Source organism: Bos javanicus, chromosome 24, assembly GCF_032452875.1.
Source record: "Bos javanicus breed banteng chromosome 24, ARS-OSU_banteng_1.0, whole genome shotgun sequence".
Classification (NCBI taxonomy): Eukaryota; Metazoa; Chordata; class Mammalia; order Artiodactyla; family Bovidae; genus Bos; species Bos javanicus.
Window position 1 is genome coordinate 43,239,704 of NC_083891.1, and position 20,964 is coordinate 43,260,667.

The 20,964-nt window shown below is 39.1% G+C and overlaps 1 protein-coding gene across 13 annotated transcripts in view; it reads left to right on the top strand.

The window, feature by feature from the left end:
• The window catches only part of LOC133237682 (nucleoporin SEH1), a 97,461-nt gene that overhangs the window by 25,503 nt on the left and 50,994 nt on the right, over positions 1–20,964 (top strand). For 11 of the 13 annotated variants that reach the window (XR_009733301.1, XM_061400013.1, XM_061400019.1 and 8 more), the window contains 12 exons: positions 2,510–2,677; positions 3,764–3,889; positions 5,910–6,085; positions 8,037–8,086; positions 8,876–8,996; positions 10,435–10,583; positions 13,564–13,924; positions 14,353–14,496; positions 15,609–15,673; positions 16,244–16,453; positions 18,318–18,444; positions 19,565–19,683. Coding sequence is in view for 12 of the 13 variants with exons in the window: in XM_061400013.1 (XP_061255997.1) it covers positions 2,510–2,677; positions 3,764–3,889; positions 5,910–6,085; positions 8,037–8,086; positions 8,876–8,996; positions 10,435–10,583; positions 13,564–13,924; positions 14,353–14,496; positions 15,609–15,673; positions 16,244–16,453; positions 18,318–18,444; positions 19,565–19,683 (1,816 nt within the window). In the remaining variant the exon portion in view is untranslated. Of the gene's footprint in view, positions 1–2,509; positions 2,678–3,763; positions 3,890–5,909; positions 6,086–8,036; positions 8,087–8,875; positions 8,997–10,434; positions 10,584–13,563; positions 13,925–14,352; positions 14,497–15,608; positions 15,674–16,243; positions 16,454–18,317; positions 18,445–19,564; positions 19,684–20,964 lie in introns of those variants that run through there. The other 2 variants (XM_061400021.1, XM_061400014.1) reach the window with 2 other exon arrangements.

Genomic DNA, 20,964 nt, shown 5'->3' on the forward strand with positions numbered 1-20,964 from the left:
GGTCAGGGTCCTGGGTGTCCCTAACATGGAAGGGGAGGCTGTCAGATGAGATGTTTGGCTGTGTGTGGGGTGGGGTGGGGATGGGTAACGTGCAGAGGAAGGATGGGACAGGTTTTCCACTTCCTGCATCCTAATGTGGGAGAGTTTGAACGTCTTTATAGGAATCAAGAAGAGGAATTAGACCTGTCAAAGAGAGGAAAACACTGGGGCATGATCTGAGATGTGGTGGGTGCTTACGCGATAGGTGGTGATGAATTTGCTTGTATTAACTCAGTTTGAAAACCTTCCTTTCTTCAGCAGATTTATTGAGGGTCTACTTTGTAGGGGACTGCTTTAGATAGGAATTCACTGTGACACAGGCCCAGTCTCTGCCCTCATGGCGCTCACATTCTGGTGTGGGAGAGGGTAGTTAAACGGGTGAACTGTAAAGAGAAGAGTAAGCAGTGCCAGGAAACAGGCATGCCGTGCCTGACTGTACTGGCTGGTGGGGACATGGGCCCTGAAGGTTTGGTCTGAGCAGTGGGAGAACGGAGTTGTCATTTTCTCTGTGGGGAGGATTGAAGAGCGGTTTTTCTTGAGGGGGTTGCCATGAAGTGGAGTCAAGGTTGAAGTTTCAGGTGCCTGTTGGATATCCATGTGAAAATGTCAGGTAGGTAGGTGAATATCTGAGGCTCAAGGGAGGGGCCCAGGCTGGTATATAAAACTTCCAAAGTGAGGGCAGTCATCTAGTGAGGCTGGATAGATAGGGGAACCTGGAGCCAGCCCTGGAGCCTTGCTGTGTGCAGGTCCAGGAGAGGAAGAGGGCCCCAGCAAGGAGGTGAAGCAGCCCCTGGTGAATGTGGGGGTCAGACAGAGGTGCTTTGGAAGCCAGGTGAAAAAAGTATTTCTGTGAGGAAGGAGCGTGAATTTCATTCTGTCAGTTCCAAGACTAGGACTGAAACTTGACCGTGGGATCATGGGGTAGGCAACAGAGAGGTTATTGGTGATGTTGACAAGTGTTTGGTGAGGCCCTGGGATGAAAGCCAACTGGGAGTGGGCTCCAGTGAGGACTGGAGCCGGGTGGACAATAGTGACTCCTGCTGGAGGTCTGAGAGGCAGAGGGAGCATGGACAGAGGTGGTGGTAGCTCCAGGGGATAGGTGGGCTGAGGTTGAGGAAGGCTTCTTTGTGTGGGGGCACTGCACCAAGAGATGGGACAGTGTTGAGGAGGAGGGACTGGTGTTGGAGTGGGAGGGGTGGGCTTCTGCCAGGAGTGTGGATAACTTCATCTATGCTCAGGTAAGTTTAGTAGGTTTCTACTGATCTTAAGACTTTTCCTACTTGGTTGAGTAATTGGATTAGTCTGTAATACCTAAACTCACAGATGAGTGATTTGTCACTGAACCTAGCACAGTCCTGCATTTTATCCATCTTATCAGTAGTGGCAGTGCTTAGAATATCCTTCCAGGCTCTAAGCCCTCTTTCTTCCTCTCCTTTCAGCTGATGGGATTAGGCCAGACTTCCTAATACACCATTTAAGACTTATGGAACCTGCTCCATGGTTTTGCTTACCTGTTGCCTGAATACAGTGGAGCATCTCTTATGGTCACCATACACTTAGTGTTTAGAACAGTTTGGAATTAGTCCTGGGCATGAATCTTACTAATTGCACAACCTTAGATAAATTTAGCTAGTTTAGTCTCTGAGTTTGTTTTTTTAGTAAATTGAGGATAAGTGAGTTAAGGTAGTGGGTATGCAATAAATCTTAAATCTCTCCCACCACTGCTTATGTTTGTCTTTTTTAAAAGCTCCCTTATTTCATACTTTGCCTATGAAAGTCCTTCTCATTCCTCAAAGTATAAGGCCAGTATCCTCTCATTTTGTTTTTCCTGATTTAATTATTTTCTTCACAACCCTTACATGAGAAGCACTCTGAAATATTTTTGAAATTAAGTGACATCTCCTGAGTACTGCGGTCAAGATCCATGGAGCCCGTGGCCAGCGTGCAGTGGAGGTTCTCCATCAGTACAGGGTGTGCCAGGGTTCCCCAGACCTAGCCTTTATGTGCCACTTTTACCGTTTCTGTCTTGTCCATGTGCCAGATATACTTTATAAACTTGAACATTTTTCTTTGGAGAGACTCACTTTTTAAACCGTTTACTCATCCTTAATCTCTGAATTCAGGGGCTAGATTTTGCTAGTTCTGTTTTTTCTGTTCCGTGTTAGGATATGTATTCAACTGGTGTACTTTTAAGTAATGTCCTGAAATCATCTGTATGTGCCATTGATGTCATGTCTTCTTTGATTCTTTATTAGTAAATTCAAAATTCAAGAGTAATTAAGCTGTTGTATCTCATTGTTTTGTTAATTGTAAGAACATAGTTTGAGGTTTATATTCTCAGCTATAGTATCCCCTTAGTGCTGTTCCAAAAAAAGAATTTTATCAGTTTTCTAAGATTTATGAGACTTCTTAATCATTTGAAAACTTTTATAGTAATATTTGATATATAAGAATACTTTTATTGTTGCAGTGAGATGGAAGATTTTCGAGGTATAGCCGAGGAGTCATTTCCAAGCTTTTTAACCAGTTCATTACTTGGTAATAGTGGGATTCTGGAAAATGTCACTCTTTCTTCAAATCTTGGCTTGCCTGTTGCTGTTTCCACACTTGCTAGAAATAGATCCAGCTCTGAAAACAGGTACGAATTGTTTTAACAGATGATTTTTTTTTTACAGGTCCTTAAAGTCTTTGATATATTGATAGTTCTGTGAAATTTCTCAGCCAAGCTTGAGCTTTTGCTTTATCTGAGGGAGATGACCATTTATGTAAAGTCAACATAGAAGATAAAACCCTCTTTCCTATTCCTTCACCTTATCAGTGGTGGATGGGTAGGTTTGGAATTGAGGACTGGTGACCGTTTGACCTACCAGTGGTTTTTCTGTTCATGGTGTTTTGGCTTTGTATTAGTTCAGCCCCTTGGTAGCTGGTGATTTGAGTTACATCCCCAAATGTGATGTGTATAGTTCACCCATTTTGTGTAATGTGTGACTTTGTCTGGGCTTAAAAATCTAACTTCTGGGTATTCCTGGTGGCTCAGTGATAAAGAATCTGCCTGCCAATGCAGGAGACACAGGTTCAATCCCTGATCTAGGAAGATCTGGCATGCCACGGAGTAGCTAAGCCTGTGTACCACAACTATTGAGCCTGTGCTCAGAGCCTGAGATCTGCAACTACTGAGTCCACACACTTCAGTTGCTGAAGCCTGCATGCCCTTAGAGCCTGTGCTCCACAAGAGAAGCCACCTCAGTGAGAAGCTGGTGCACCACAACGAGAGAGTAGTTCCTGCTTGCTGCAACTAGAGCAAAGCCCCTGTAGCAGCAAAGACCCAGTACAACTAAAATAAATATTTTTTTTTTTAAAAAGGCTTTGCATGCTACAGAGAAATCTTTAATTAAAAAAAAAAACCTCTAGCCTCTTTCCCATCTTCTGCCCAACCTAAACATTCTGTATGGAGCATTATCTTTACCTTTGGAATGGAGGGGTTGGATTAACTCTCTAAAAACTTTTAGCTTTACGATTTCCATGAGTTTCTTGTTGAAAATATATGTTCTGCTGCTGCTACACAGGTTTTCAGTGCTTTTCAGGTATGGTGATGGTTTTCAACCCTGTGGGACCTGTTTTTACCCCTGGCGATTGATTTTATAGTCACACAGTCCTATGTCGTGTGAATTTTAAATATGTGTAATTTAATTATTAACAATTGCAACAAAATTTTTGTGTGCAGGTATTCTGATGTCCAGACCTCTTACTTAGTGGAAGGGAAGTTTTCAGTTCCATCGGAGACATCGCCCAGTAGCCAGAGTGAAGATGAGCCGAGAGAGAGGTTACGGCTTGTCTTCTCGGATGATGAGTGAGTTCTTACTTCATCTTGCTTTCACTGTGTTAAGAGCGAGTCTCACTCAGTCTGATGGAAGATGGTCATTGTGTCTCTAATCAATTCTAAGAATCTTTAGCCGTTTTCTTTATATGATATTAATAACATATTTAGTCTTTCAAAATTTTTTTCTAAGAGTAATACATGCTCATTGGGAAAAAATCATAAAATACAGGCAGTTGTAAGAAAGACAGCAAATACCTGTCAACCTACTAATTAGAAAATAGATGTTGATTATCTTTTTATTTAATCTGGACGATTTTCTATGCACATATACATGTACAAGGGGCTTTCCCGGTGACTCAGCGGCAAAGAATCCACCTGCAGTGCAGGAGCCGCAGGAGACATGGGTTCGATACCTGGGTCGAGAAGATCCCTTGGAGGAAAGGCGTGGCAACCCACTCCAGTATTCTTGCCTGGAGAATCCCCATGGACAGAGGAAGGAGCCTGGTGGGTTAAAGTCCATAGAGTCGCAGAGAGTTGGGCACAACTGAAATGACTTAGCACACATGCATAAATACTTTATAAAAATTGTTAACTCTGTATATTCATTCTAGATTTGCTTTATCAAAAGATTTCATTTTTATGGCCGAGTACTACACACAACTACATTTTCTTTGTCCATTTATCTGTCGATGGGCACTTAGGTTGCTTTCATATCTTGGATATTGTAAATAGTGCTGTAGTGAACATAGGGGTGCATGTATTTTTCCAGTTAGTGTTTTTATTTTCTGTGCATAAATACCCAAGAGTGAAATTTCTGGATCATATAGTAATTTTTTAAAATCGATTAATTTAAATTGAAGGATAATTACTTCACAATACCGTGATGGTTTTTGCCATACATCAACATGAATCAGCCACAGGTATACATGTGTTCCCCACCCATCCTAAACACCCTCCCACCTACCTCCCCTCCCTGGGTTGTCCAGGAGCACTGGCCTCGGGTGCCCGGCTTCATGCATCGAACTTGGACTGGTCATCTCTTTGAGGAGCCTTCATGCTGTTCTCCACAGTGGCTGTACCAGTTTACAGTCCCACAGCAGTGTAGGAGGGTTCTCTTTTCTCCACATTCTCTTCACTTGCTGTTTGTTGTCTTTTTTGAAGCTAGCTGTTCTGACACGTTTAAGGGCCTTACCACTTTGTGGTTTTGAGTTGCATTTCCCTGGTGATGATCATCAGTGTTGAGCATCTTTCATGTACCTGTTGGCCATCTGTATGTCTTTGGGACAATGTCTATTCAGTTCTTCTGCCCATTTTTTAATCAGGTTGTTTGTTTTTTGATTCAGCTATCTACTGCAGCTGTAATAAAAAGGTGGAGAAACTAGGATAGAGGGTTAGAACTTGGAATTGATGAAAAAACTATTTTATTTTCATTCATCATGGCCTGGCCCTGGGTACCCATTTGTCACATGATGAATTTGTTATAGTAGCAACTTTTTCCTGAAGTTCCATTCCTCCCCTCCTTTTGCTGGTGAAATGGCCATGGGGAATGGTGAGAGAACCAGGAACTTTTTTAGTAGGTTGGGTGAAAATTGCCTTTAAGGAAGAACCTTTTCATCCGTATAGGAAACAACAGAGGCAGAAGGAAGACAGGGATAAAAACAGTGGCAGGGACAGAAGTATGACTTAAAAGCATTTGTAATTCAGAGAAGTAGCTATTTGGCAAATACCCCAATATCCTTTAAGTCTGTCTTGTTTTTTAAAAAGCTGAGCTTTCCTCTAGATGTGATAGATTCACAGATCTGGGAAAGAAGGAAAAAAAAAAAAACAACCCCTCACTTTATCACTTGAGAGGCAGAGTAACAGTGTATTTGGTTTTGGTAGATGTGCATTATTGGGCCAAAATGATGGTGTAGTCCCTCAGACATGGCTGGGTCCAGAAATGTTTTTTTTCCACTGTGTCTACTTTTTGCAAAATAACTGATTAATGGGTATTATAGATATATGCAAGGTAACTAATATTTGATTATTATTTTGTTCCCTAATTTAAAAGTTCTCTCGCTAAGAAAAAGAACCAGACAGAAAATCAGTGTTTGTCAGATGCTGTCCTCAGAGAGTCCGCTTTTCCGAGTGATGGAGCAAGAGCAGAAGAGGAGCAGGCCAGAGCTGCAGAGCCCTTCCTGAATCAGGGTCCTTCCAACAGAGCCTCACCCCTGGGGCAAGAGCAAGGTATGCCACTGGGAGAAATTATTTCTTAATGTGTGTGTTTTAATTTCCTTTTTAAAAATATCTTTTTAAATTGAAATGTAGTTGATGTACAGTTACATAAGTTATAGGTGTATAATATAGTGATCCATTATTTTCAAAGCTTATACTTCATTTATAATTATTATAAAATGTTGGCTATATTCCCCATGATGTACAGTATGTTTTTGTAGTTTATTTTAGACCTACTAATTTGTTCCTTTTAATCCCCTGCTCCTATAATTCCCCTCCCCCTTCTCTCTCCTTACTGGTAACCACTAGTTTATTTTCTGTTTCTGTGAATCTGCTTCTATTTTGTTATATTCATTGGTTTGTTGTATTTTTTTAGATTCCACATATAAGTGATATCACACAGTTTTAATTTCCTTTCTTGTTTTTCTGGCTTTGGACCAATATTTATCTTAAATTATGATACTATAAAAATGCTTTGATTTGGCATTTACTTATTAATGTAATACTTTTGTAAGAGAAGATCTCTTAATCAGTCTCTTCTTCATTGTCCTTTTTGATTAAGCTGAAGTCTCCTTTCTTGTGGAAACCACATTGCTCATTAGGAAGTAAAGTGGTGTGGCTGTGGAAGATAGTTTTGACAGTTCCTCAAAACATGAAACATAGCATCACCACACAACCCAGCGAGTCTAGTCCTAGACATACACCCAAAAGAAGTGACAGTGTGTATCTACAAAAAACTCATATACCTGAGTGTCCATAACTTGACTAGTCACTGTAGCTAAAAAGTGGAGACAATGCAGATAACCATCAGCTAATGTATGGATAAATAAGATGTAGTGTGTCTGTTCAGTAAAGTATTATTCAGCTTTAAAACTGAGTGAAGTACTGGTATGTGCTATAATAGGAAGACCCTTGAAAGCATCTGAGTGAAAGAGAACAGACTCAGAAGGCCATATACTACAAGTCAGTTTATCTGTTGGTACAGATAGGCAGATCCACTAGACAGAGAAATTAGTGGTTGCTAGAGTCTGGGGGACAGGGAGAAGGAGGAGTGACTGTTAGTGGGCACAGCATTTCTTTCTGATGTGATGAAAACATTGTGCAGTTAGTGATAACGGTTGTGCAACTTTGTAAATGTATTAAAAATCATTGAATTATATACTTTAAAAGGGTTAAAGTTTTATATCCGTTAAAAAAAAAAAAAAACCTCCCCATGTACCTCTCTCACAGTTTGATAGTATAAAGTTTTGTCACACTTGCTTCATCTTTTCTGTTTTTTATTACCTTTTCCTCTGATACTTAAGAAGTCCAGACATCATTTTATTCCTATGTATACTAGTTTGCATCTCTAAAATATGAACATTTTCCTGGATAACCACCGTGCTATTATTGATGCATATGGTACCATGGTCCATATTTTACTGATTATCTCGGTTGAGTTGCTTGAATTGGGGTCCGTGGAAGGGTCCATTGTGTTTTGCTTCATTTGCTGTGGTGTCTTTAGGCCTGTCCTCTTGGAGCTGTCCTACTGTTTGCTCACTCACGGTGTCATTCTCCTTGATTCTGTCTTTCCCACGTCCTCTGTAAAGCAGAAGTTAGCTTTAAAGACTTAATCAGATTCCTATTCAGGTGTTTTTGGTATGTGTATAATTTTTTTAAGCTTTTCTAACTTTTTTTTTAATTTAATTTTATTTAACTTTACAATATTGTATTGGTTTTGCCATATATCAAAATGAATCTGCCACACAGGTGTACATGTGTTTCCCTTTTCTACCATTTTTAATTTAACGTTTTAAAATTTAACTGCCAGTAATGGGCTTCTATACTATCATTTAAAAGTGCTCTATTCTATTTAAAGGGAAAAATTGTTTAGTTTGTTAATTTGCTATTAATATTTTTGAGAGTTGTTAGGTATTGATAAAATACCTTGGTATGTCAGTTTTTGTTTTTGTTTTCTTAACAGACTCACCTATTGATTTTTGTTCACAATCCTGGATGAATAAAGAGAATAAGGTAATCTTTTATATGCTACCAATTTCTATTGTTAGGAGAGTAAAAGTTCCTGTTTCACAAGTATGAATGCTGAGTACCGTTAATATTAGGTAGAAGTCTTCTACTTGTGAACTGCTATAAATAACCAGGAAGTGGGGAATAGGGCTGGCCTGGGACTCCCTGAGTCTCCAGGGCTGTCTGCACCGCTGCTCTGCCTGGTTCCATGCCGGATCCTCTGGAGTACTGGCTCTATGGGGTGAGGGTTCTGCTTTGTTTGGTTTATTGCATTCTGAGTCCCCAGCACAGAGCTGGCGCTCTATCATCTGTTGAATGGTAGGGAGGATGAATTTGTAGGCAACCTGAGTGTACACTTTTAACATTTCATGACCAAAAAGAAGAGCGTCATCTTTCTTTCAGTGTAGAGTTAAAAAACTAACAAAAAATCTCAGTTTTAATGAGCTCACTTGGGTCCGTCCTCCCCTCTGTAAATCACTGTACCAGGTGGTGGGTTGGGGTAAAACTTCATTCTGTGAGCCTCTGGACCTTACATCTGCTTCTTTGTGTGCATGCCTCTGGGCATCAGTGTGTGTATGTATACAGATATAGAGATGTGACTGAACCATATCACGTGCCCCCCTGAATTGAAAAGAGACCGACTCCTTGAAGGACAGATGCTTATAAATGTAAACAAAATACTTTAAAATCTTACAAAAAGGAAATGCAATTTTTATTTTACTTTTGTAAGAATTTTTAACATTATTTTTGTAAAATAATTGAATTTTATTTCTCACTTTGTTTTATTTCTTACAGATTGGTGTTCCTGACGTGGGAAAACATTTTGAAAAGAGGAATCCAAACAGTGACTTAAGCCTTACTAGTTTCCTAGAAAACGAGAAACTGATATCACTTGCCAGCTTGGAAGATTCTTCTGGTAGCGTCACGAAACTTGGCTCATCTTTTCCTCGTCCTGAGCTTGTCGCTCCGTTTGTTTCTGCCGCCTCGTTGCCGTAGTGATTGTGCAGCTGTTTCTCTGCCTTCTTTACCGCTTATCCACCAGCACTCAAATGGCCACTTCCATTAAGCGATGGGAGTTAACTTTTTTTTTCTTTATAGCACTCCTGATAGGCTTACTCTCTCATCTCTCTGTTGAGAATCATTACCGTATAAACAGATGAAGCACTATGCTAAGACATTGGGGTTCAATGAAATATTTTGCCCCTGCACTCTGAAGGTCCTGCCAAGTGGGCAAAGAGATGCATGGCTCCCCTCTGTGTGAAGTGTGTCTCAATGATACAAACTGTGTGGGGGTCATAGGAGGGTGACAAGTTAATTCTGACTGAGGAATGTGTCTGTGAGGCTTCAGTGAAAGGAAAGGTCATTTTTCCTCTTTGAGAAAGGAGGCCTCTGATAGGCCTTAACATAGACACTGGAATAAATGTACATTTAATAGGAAGGAACGGCTTTAGCAGAGACCCTAAGGTGGGGGCATAGAGACATTTGGAGAGTAGCCAGTGCTTTTGTGTGGCAGGTTTATAGCACCTATGTGAAGATGAACTTGGGAATAAACCCAGAAAGTAGGCAGAGACCAAATTATCCATGGCTTTGGAGGCCATGCTGGTGGGCTAAGTGGGATAAATTGAGACTGTAAAATCAAAATGGGTTTTGCTGCTAAAATTTTAAAAATACTTTTAGATTATGAAATTGTAGATGAGGAATTGTTGACCTGAATTTATACAGGTTCTTATTTTAGTATGCTAGATTCTCAGAGGCAGTAGGAAAATTACCCTCTTGAAAAGGCTCACAATACTGTTACAGGTGGTTGACAGTTGTAGTTTTATCCTGCCCTTGCCAGGCTGTGTGTAGAACATTGAGAAGCAGTGCCACTGTTGTTTTATTTGTCTGTTTGTAACTTTCTGGGTTTAATGGAAGTTAATTGTTTATCATATCAGTACTCAGCTTTGTTACATCTTTTTTTTGTTGTTCATTTTTAAGATCAGATACTGTTTGAGGTTTCATATTAGCATTAACCATTAATTCACTGGGATTTAGTTTTATTTCTCCTGTGGCAGGCTCATCTGTCCTTTGTTGATAGTTGCTCATTTGCCACACTGCTTTCTGAATAAACGGCGCTTTTCCCATGGCCACACTTGCCGTATCCTAACTTCCGATGTTTGGTGGTGGCTGCTTCTGTGTTGTCTTCTCAATGAAGGTTAAGTATTTAGTTTGGTTAAATATTAGAGTGCTTTTAGTGATTTATAGATGAAAACTATGGTTTTTTTCATGTCAGATGTTTAGACAGAATCACATGGACTGTTGATGTAAATGATTTATCAACCTTATTGATTACTTTTCCTCCATTTTACTGATAGATGATGATATTGATGATGAAGAGTTTTATGATGATCATTTGGAGGCTTATTTTGAGCAACTGGCGATTCCAGGAATGATGTATGAAGACCTAGAAGGACAGGAACCTCCAGAAAATTATTTTAAGTTACCTACAAGTGATCCTAGTCAGGTATTTTCCAGTCTTTATGGTTTTTCAGAAATTTGACGTTAGAAAATTATTACTGGACTCATTAGAAAATTAACATAAAACTTCTGTTGGATTTCCTTGGGCTTTATTTTCCCAGATACAAACTGATGAGAAATGCCCTTCCTGTTCTTTCCTGCTGCTTCTTACCTTTCCCTCACCTGCAGAAAAATTAAAAGAGTGATGCACTGAACGTCTGTATACTCCTGTCCAGGTCAACCAGTTGTGAACATTTTTGCCATCTTTGTGTTTTCTTTGTCCTTCCAAAAAGTAGTTTTTTTACTGAGTCATTTGAAAGGTGCAGATATTTTACCCTAACACTTCAGTGTTTACTTCCTGTGAATGAGGACATTTTCCTACATAATCCCAATTTTTATTTGCCTAATGTAACTTTGATGTGATTTAAATGAATACATAGTCTATGTTCACATTTATCCACTGTCTACAGATGTCCTTTTATTTCTTTGGTTTTAGATCCAGGCTTTGATCGGGGGTCACACTTGTATTTGGTTGCCGTGACATGGATGTCTTTCATGTCATTAAACTTTTTGTAAAGTTTAGTCCTGTTGTTTTGTAAAATGATCCATATGCTAGATATATGTGACTGCTTTCCCCTCCTGATTAAACATACCCGCTGTGTGAACAATTGAAACATAGAGGGCAGTGCTGTGCACTTGGATTACATCCTCAGGAAAGGCCTGTCGTTCCATTTGTTTCCTGTTGGTGGTGCTCTTTGACCATCTTGATGAATGTGGTGTTCGATTCCTCCTCCTCCTTTGTTATCAGGAGGTGGTCTGTGGGATTTCGTGTTCTTTCTTTGCATCCTCCTGAAACCCTGTCTCCTGAGAGACCTTTGGATTGCTTTTATTTTTTTTCCTGTCTCACATTTCCTTACTCTCAAGTTTTGCTGGGTTACAGTGTCCAAGTACAGAGACCTCTGTTTTTGTGTTTAGGTGTACAAGCTGTCAGAGGAGCTGTAATGACCCCCTGCCTTTGTTGTTGTTGTTTTTTTTTAACTAGTGACTTTCAGTTGCAATGAGGGGTTGCTCTGCTCCATTAGAAGCCCTGACCTGGAATGGGTTGCCAACCAGTGGCTTTGCTCCAGGTTTCCTCCCTGTGCCGTCCTGTCCTCCTCTGCATGCCACTGTCAGTCACAGTCCCATAGGTGGTAACTTTGCCCTGTTAGCCTGAAGAGCATTCTTTCTTCAGCATTGTTTTCAGGTGCTTTGTGGAGGAGACAGCTGGTTTCCTGCGTTCTGGTTCTTTTTCATCTTTGCTAGTATTCTATATGAAAAATAGTTTTAAATGTCAGTTCTTTGTCTCCTTTGTCTCTCCGCCCTCCCCCCATTGGAATATTCATATTTTAACTTGCTTTTTTAAACTTCCTATGTTGAGATACTTTGATCATTGTGCACTTTTTTTTTTTTTTTTGACTTGAACAACAGATGCATATCTCCTCACAGTTCTGGAGGTGGGGAGTCCGGATCCAGGTGTGAGCAGGGTGGGCTCCTGTGGCTTCTCTCCTTGGAGATGGCAGCTTCTCCTATGACCTCACTGGGTCTCCCTTTCTTGGTCCTCTTGTATTTCAGGCTTTTGGTAGTTTTTCAGGTGTTTATGATAGTTTCCTAGGGCTGCCAGAACAGATTACCAAAGTTTTGTAACTTCAAACAACAGAAATTTACTTGCTCACAGTTCTAAAATGTTGACAGGGCCAAGTGCCCCCCAGTCTCCTTCCTGCCTCTTGCAGCCTCTGTGGGCCTGGTGTCCTTAGTTCATGGCCACATCGCTCCACTGCCTGCTCCATCTTCACATGGCCTGTCCCTGTCTTTCTGTTCCCTCTGAGGTCTCCTCCTCCTTTCTCTTGTAAGGACACCGCTTGTGGGGTTTAAGGCCCACCCCAAATTCAGGATGTTCTCGTCTCAAGATCTTCAGCTTAGTTGCATTTGCAAAGACCCTATTTCTGAATAAGGCCACAGTTTGCAGGTACCACCTGGGCATAAGACTTGGACACATCTTTTCAAAGAGACAGAGTTTAACCCACAAAAGTGTTCCACTAAGAAGTTATTATTCACTGAAGAATATAAAACTGTCTATCTGTATTTTCTCCTATTGCTTTTACATCTAAATCTTTAAGTCATTTGGAGTTTATTTTGAGATAAAGTGGAGATTGTTTATTTTTTGTATAAAAAATTGTTGGAAAATCACCAAGTTAATAAGTGATTTCACTAGAATTTAAATGTATGACCATATTTCAAAGTCAGTATCTTATCTTTTATATAGAACTATCTCTGTGTAGTATTCTGACTTTGAAAAGCCTTATCTGTGAAGCTGTTTTTATTGTTAAACATCTCATAGCAGAGAAGCCTATTAAAGGCTTCGCTGGCACTTGATAGTTAGCAGTGGCTGAATATCTGAGAAGAGTGTTGTGGGCACACAATTCCCTTTCAGCAGCTATTATTCTAGGAAAGAGTGTGGAGTGCCATTTGGGAAGGACTGTTGGAGAGTGTGTTTTCGAGGCCATGGCTTAATCTGCTGTGTCTAATGCAATTGTTCTTGGACTCCTGATGGTCATTTGTTGTATTTGCTATTTTACTCCTATTAAATGTGATTCATTTATGTTTTCAAAGTCTGTTAATCATATTAATTCTTTGAGTCTAGCCACACTGATGGGCTTCCTATCCTTTTAGATAGGGTAGGAAGGTAGTTACAAGAGTTACACTTCTAAAAATCCTGAACTATAGTGAGTACCTTGGCCATACTTTTGGTATCCAAGTCTGTTGGTGTATATTTGCCATTGATTTGGTAAATTCTTTACGATTGGTTCACATACAGTCTAGAAGAATACTGTGTAGTCCGTTCCTTTCTAGAATAAATATTTCATGTCATCTGCGTGACTTTTTTTTTTTTTTTGAAAGAAGTTATGAAAAACAAAACTTATTTCTGGTCTATTATTTACTTTTTAAAGGAAAGTGGAAGAGCAGAAGTTCTGGTGAAGTCTCTTAGGACTTCTAATACAAAACTTAACCCCGTTGACTTTAATGACACAAATGCCAGTAAAGATGATTTTGATTTGATGGATTCTCTAAAGCTAGAGGAAGTGTCTCCTCATCAAAATAAGCATTTGACGTCAGACTCAGAAACTGTTTTGCCTGTGGATAGATTTTTAGACACTGAAACGCCTCAAGTGTCCATTCAAACAAATGTGGATGTAGCATCTTTGAAGCCTGTTAGTGACAATGCATTTAATTCCACTGATGCTCCGTGGTCACCCACCAGTGAAAGGCAAACCTGTGAATGTTACGAGTTGGTTGGAAAGACCAAGGACCGTGAGTGGGCCTTTGTTTCTTTTTTCTTTTTAAATAAAAATAAGAAATATATAAAATACTTATACACATTTTGAATATACTGTATTTCCAAGTGGAACTTGTGTAATCTTTCGTATTAAAGTATATACATGTTCTGTGGATTTAAAAATGGTGTACTTATTCACAGATCTGGTGGAACAGTGCCTTTGTCAGTGTTTGTCATCTTCTCCTTCCTCCCTCATCCTCTGTGATGGAGTTTACTTGGACTAAGGCTGGCGATTTCACCATCAGAGAGAGGCTTTCCTTTTGGGGAAATGGGTTTCCTAATTTTGGGCAGATTTCAATACCATTGATAACTAAGATAAGTCAGCTAAATGAAATTATATAAGAATATCATATCATTTTGCTTGTTGTGTGTCATTGGATGTGTTTGGAATTCTCTTTTCTAGAAGCGGACCCACCACAGAGTGTGGTCTATCAGGATGAGGAGGGCAGATGGGTCACTGATCTCGCCTATTACACACCTTTTGATAAAGAACAAGATTTCAATGTGTCTCTCAGTAATGAACTGAGTGAAGACTTCCGATCTGGCTGTAAGTGTTCTGATAGCCTCTGCTTTTAACTGTTTTCATTGTTTCTGATGGTCTTCTGAGGTTAGTCTGTCATCCTGGTGGGCCACATCAAATCCCTTTTGGAGGATGTGCTTAGCTCCTCGTTTGTTTCTTTAGGAACAGGGGCTCACGTCCATCATTGCTCATCACTGGGACTGAGCCAAGCCTTCCCTAATCGAGGACAGCAAGTCACTTTAGCACCTGTGCGTTGCAGTTAGTACACCTTAGGCTTTACTTTCTCACTTTATAAATTATCTTGAACAAAAGAACTACTCTGATAGAAGTTACAAAAGCGAATCCATTTTAGAATAAAAGTTCATAATGTAGAAATGAGAGAAAAGTGACGAGAAAGATAAATGAGATCTCAGAGGATGAGAGCATTAGGAACCTCGGTCAGGTTTGTTAATTCTAATGCCTTAGGCAGGGTCATTTACTGTCCAGTCTGTCTGTCCCCTTCCCCATCGTGTTACACCTGGCCCTCTGCTCACTCACCTAGCCTTGTGGCCTTGGCCTAGAGATGGAGGGCTGTGTGCCCATTGGTTTCCTAAGGTGAACTGAGTTGCTCAGTTGAAACGTTGAGGAACAGACACTGGTCCCTGTTTGCCCAGGCTGTGGGGTTTACTGGGATGTGGGATTTTGCCTTTCAAAAACTGGGGCAATCCTGGGTGTTGGGACGAATAGGTAGTTCATACTGTGATGAATTTATAGAGGGGCTTTGCAGTCTGATGGTTCCAGATGAAATTCCATGCATATCATGGGCAGCTGCTGTAACTCTCGTGTGCCAGATCTGCAAGGCTGAAATTAATGTGAATCTTATAAAAAGCTTACATTGTAGAGCCCTGTTAGTAAGTTAGGGCAAGTTAGTACCTGATGAAATCAGTTGCAGTAGGGGGTTCATTACGAAAAGTTGCAGAACCATGTACTCTTAGGTGCTTAAGGCAGATGTGTCATCAGTTCATTGATGGAAGCTTTCACATATTTCTTTCAGTTTTATTTCTTTACTATTTCATTTTCCTAATTAGCTAAGTTTTATTTATATGCTAATATTTAATTGCACATTAGTATAATATAATTATGTAAACTTCTTTTTTAAGCTGATGCATTGGATTTGATTGCACAAGATGAAGAAGAATTTAATAAAGAGCATCAGTTTATGCAGGTTTGTATTTTATTGACATTAACAACAGTTCAGAATTTTTCTTGTATTTAAATGTAGGTAAAATGTTCATTTCTTTCTGAGAATACATAGTGAGAATACATAGATACATACTATAGAATTACATCTTGATATTCCTTATATTTAGATAGTTTCTGCCTTTTCCTTCATATACTTAATTATTAATTGAAAAATAAATGGCCTACTGAAATAATGGTTATTAATTCACTTAAAACTGCCTTAATAGGTTTCAAAGATATTTCCAGTTTTTAATCATGTTTTAAACTGAGGTAGTGCTATTTGTTTTTATTTGAAGATACATTCCTTTCTAAAGATTTGTATCAATGACAATCAGTATTTGATTAAGCAGTATATTAAAGCAATGTGTATTTTATGTTACTCAAGTATTAAAAATTTCTTCTGGACTTCATTACATTTCTTAGCTGCTTAAGCTTGAATTTGTCCAAACTTTTAAAAAATTTAAGTACTTAAATTTCCTTAGTTAAATTAGTATTTTATGTGTTAGAAAAACAGAAGGCTTGCTGTAGAAATGAAATGATAACTTCTTCCTAGGAAGAAAATATAGATGCCCAGAACATGTCTGTTGCCCTTGGAGATACATCATGGGGAACTTCGGTCAACTGTGGTCTACTGAGGAGATCACTGAGTGCGTCAGATGTGGACAGGGATGATGCCAGTTACTTACGTCTGTCTTTAGGGGAGTTCTTTGCTCAAAGGTCTGAAGCTCTCGGTTGCCTTGGTGGTGGTTACAATGTGAAAAGAGTAAGTACCATGTATATTGGAAGTGGTAAATGCACCAGCCCTTATGTACTGAATGCAGTGACAGTGTAGCCAAATCATAGTGTCTTTAAAGCAGAGACAATAGGGGTGTGGTGGGATGGTGGGAAAAGGTGTCGATTTTTAGTGGTCGTACCCTTGCTCCAGTCCTACCTCTGTCTTTTAACTAGTTCTGTGTCATGGAACAATGTATGTAACTCCTCTGTGCCTTAATTTTCCGATTTCTGGGATGGAATACTGTCTTACAGGGTTTGTGGGTTACTGTGCTGGTGCACTACGGTGTTCAGCACAGCTTCACATGTGTCAAGTACTTGATGTTTGTTGCTGTTATGTCTTTGGTTGTGGGAAGAATTCAGAGATTCATTAATTTTTAAACCTCTGGTCTAAAAACATGTTTTGAAATATAGTAGTGTTTTGGTTTAGTAAGATGTATGTGTAAAAAGTTTTAAATGCCAGTGGTAGTGGTAAGTTGTATGAGGCAGGAGGGGAAGCTGTGTGCGTCTCTAGGGTCAGGGTGGTGTCTGAGGAGGGGCACTGTGCTGGTGCCTGACAGTTTGGGGAGTAGGCGGTGTGTTCTCAGTGAAGGTCTGGAGGTGCCAAGTGGAGCTTGAGCGGCACATTTGAGGAGCAGAGAGCAGGCAAACAGCTCCTGTGAGTGGGGCAGCAGGCGGATGGCTGGTGGAAGTAGACAAGGGCCAGGTCATGAGGGGCCCTCGCAGGGGTTGGGGGCATCTCACGGGGACAGGGAGGCAGGGAGTAGTTTTCAGGCCCAGATGTGAGATGAGCTGGAGGCAGGAGTCTCCTAAGCCCCAGAGGAGGATCAGTGGGCAGAGACTGAGCCACATAGGAGGTGCCACGAAGGTCGGGGAATAGGATGGCAGTAGGAAACAGAAGAGTCTAGGGCGTGGGAGTGCCTCTGGAGAATGCCGTGTTGGGACTTGGTGCTGTCATAGTGAGTGTATGCTAAACCTGAGCTTCATTGAGAGTGTAACAGCGAGTTAGAACACTGCTGATTTACAGAAAAATTTGAACTATCTGTGCAGTGAATTAAAAAATGAGAGTAAATACTTAGGCAGATATTTCTTCCTGGATCGATTGGTTTTGACATTATGAGAGAAATTGAAGAGTAACTCAGTTCCTCTCTGAACAGCTGGACAAAACACCAGGTACTAGAAAGATGTAGCTATCACTTTGTGTTAGTTGTGAAATGTTGCTTGGTTCAAGTTGCTGGATCAAAGGAAGATATCCCCAAGTGAAGATCAGTTGAAAATTGAGTGCCTTTAGTGAATTTGCATTTCAGGTCTGTTCTGTGAGAGCTCTGGAATGAAGCTGGATGGGGAATTCCCTGCCCCTGAGCAAAGTCCTTGAACGCAGACCTTCTGAGTGCTCATCCAAGGCAGTAGGAACATGCCTAATCTTAATACAGGTTTTCAGGGACCTATTTATTGTGTAAAATAAAATACCCTTCTAAGTACTATAAGTTCCAGGAAGGCAGAAAATTTTATCTTTTTTCTTACTGATATGTCACTGGTGATTACTAACAGTGCCTAACAGATAGTAGGTGCTCAATAATAATTGCCAAGGGAACAGTGTCGTTTCTGGGTTGTTTTCATTTGGATTTCTTAGTAAGGGCAAATTATTTGGCAGTATTCATTCTGATAATTACAGATAGCTAGCAGTAAGGAAATGTCCTGTCTAGACTTGTAATGTTCATTTCTAGCAACTTACATTTAAATGGAAAATCAGAATTACTTTGTTGAAATCCATTTAACTAGGTTACAAGTATTAGGATAAAATAGGATTTCTCAGAGGAGTTGAACATAAAATAATTCACATATTTATTTTGTAGCCATCGTTTGGTTATTTTATTAGATCACCAGAGAAAAGAGAACCTATTGCCCTAATAAGAAAATCAGACCTATCAAGAAGTAATTTGGGAAAAGAAGTGGCTGATCTTAACCATGGTCTTTTTTCAGGTAATGGATTAAATGAAATTTTTAGTAAACTTTTCATTTAACCTGTAAATTATTGGTTGTGTGATCATGTTCTTATGAGGAAGAAAGTATTTGAATTTTTTGAGTATTAGTTACCGATTTGATTTTTATACAACTTCACATTGCCTTTTCAGTTTAAAGCTGAAACAACTCAGCCAAAATTCACCTAAATCCTTCTCTTAAAAACGAAAGTGAATGGAATATAATTTGTTCAGGTGATCGACTGGCTTAATTTTGGCATGTTAAACTACTGAGTTAATGAATTATAACTTACTATATGTATTATTTAGGTAGACTTTAAAAGAGTTTTCAGATTTGGGCCGTGGTAGTATAAATATGATAAATATCTCTGAGAATTAAAAGCCAGAGTTCCATGATTAATATACAATTATCATACAGCTGCTTTTTGCTAATATAATGCCTAGTGTATTATATTATGAAATGGTATAAAATGTGCTTTAGTCCTTAAAGAGCTTATATTCCAGAGGCTGGGGAGTGGGGTGGGGTGGTGGGATAAAGAGGCTGTATATAGTATTGACTTTCTGTTATTATAAAGAGTTACTCATTTTTAAATTCAACTTGCATATTCATGAAATGTTTCAAAGTGGAAAGTATTAAATGAAGTTGTCAGTATTTTGCAAGGAAGAGATTAAAATCCACAATCTTCTTCAAAATTTAGACTTTGAAGAATCCAGCTAAATGAACAATGATATGGTTCTTTGTCCTAGTGACTGTAGGACAAAGAAAATTTAAACAGTTTTTATGAGGCTGCCTGATATTTGGTATATAAAGATTTCTTCCTTGTCAATTACATTTAGTGGTCATTACCCATGGATTGGGCTTCCCTTGTGGCTCAGCTGGTAAAGAATCTGCTTGCAATGTGGGAGACCTGGGTTCCATCTATTGGTTGGGAGGATCCCCTGGAGAAGGGAAAAGCAACCCACTCCAGTATTCTGGTCTGGAGAATTCCATGGACTGTATAGTCCACGGGGTTGCAAAGAGTCGGACATGACTGGGCGACTTTCACCTCACACTTCATTGCATGGATTGTCTCTGTGACATAGTTTATGGATGTAAATTGAGTATTATATATTTTCTACAGGAGATTTAAAGGCACAGCTAAGTGAAGGATCAGTTACACTTCAGGCTGAAGAACTGGAGAGTATTTCACAAGTGGATGAAAATGATGTGACATTAACTGCCAATAAAGGAAAAGCAGAGGTATTTTAAGCCGTTCATGAGGGAGAGCTAAAACCCATGTTCTCATAATTCTTTACAAGATCAAGATAAGGTCACATGTAAAAATGCATAACTTTTTTTTTTTACTCAATTTTATTACAAGTATCATTTAAAAATTATCAGTGTATAGTAAATGTACAAAAGAGTTTATAAAACATAAACTTAGTGAGTTATCAAAACTTACATACCCATGTACACCCAAGGTCAAGAAAGAGAACATTGTCAGCAGCCCAGGAGCCATGTTTTTGTCTCTTCTGAAGACTGCTTCCTCCTGTCTGACCTCTAACACTGTCACCTGTTCATCTCTTTTTGAACTTTATATGTAAGAAATCATGTATGTAGCATATATTTTTTCTTTTTTTTTTCACTTACGTTTGTAAGATTCAACTATAATAAGTATAGTAGATAATTTTCATTGCTGTATAGTATTCTACCATGAATATTCTGCCATCGATATATCTACTGTACTGTTGATGGATATTTGAAATCTTTCTTATATCAGTATGACACTGTTAAATAGTGTAGTTTTATAATAAAAGTATGTTGGCTATTTTCTTATTGTTTTGTTCAAGTCACTAAGTCATGTCCAACTCTTTGTGACCCCATGGACTGTAGCACATGAGGCTTCCCTATCCACTGTCTCCCAGAGTTTGCTCAAATTCATGTCCATGTTGGGGTTTTTTGGTTTTCCCTATCTCTTCCTTAACATTAAAAGTATCATAAAACATTCAGTTTACTTTATTCCAGTCTTATAATTGCCTGTTGTTTATATTTATTTCTCTTTGTAAACCCCATAAGAGGTTATGATGATGTTGATGGTGATTACTATTATTACATACAACCAATGTGTATCTCTGACCTTCCATTTAAGATTAATTTTCTTTTGCCTGAAGAATACCCTTACAATTTTGTTTTGTGAGGGACTACTGGTAATGAATACTCTGTTTTGTCAGTCTGAAGATATCTTTATTTTACCTTTATCCTTGAAACGTGTTTTTGTTTGGTGTATGTTTGTTAACAAGTATGTTAAACTTTGAGTATTTTTTTCTTTTATATTTTTTCTGTTCTGTTGTGTTTTCTGTTACTTTCTCTTGCATTCTGAATTATTTTTTTCAGACTTCTCTTCCAAGTCTGATTCTTTTTTCAGTTGTGTCTAAGTTGTGAAACCTGTCCTTTGGGTTCTTGATTTGTTATTGTGTTTTTTAATTATAGAATTTACATTTAGTTCTTTCTTGATAATTTCTCATCTTCTGTTGAGTTGTC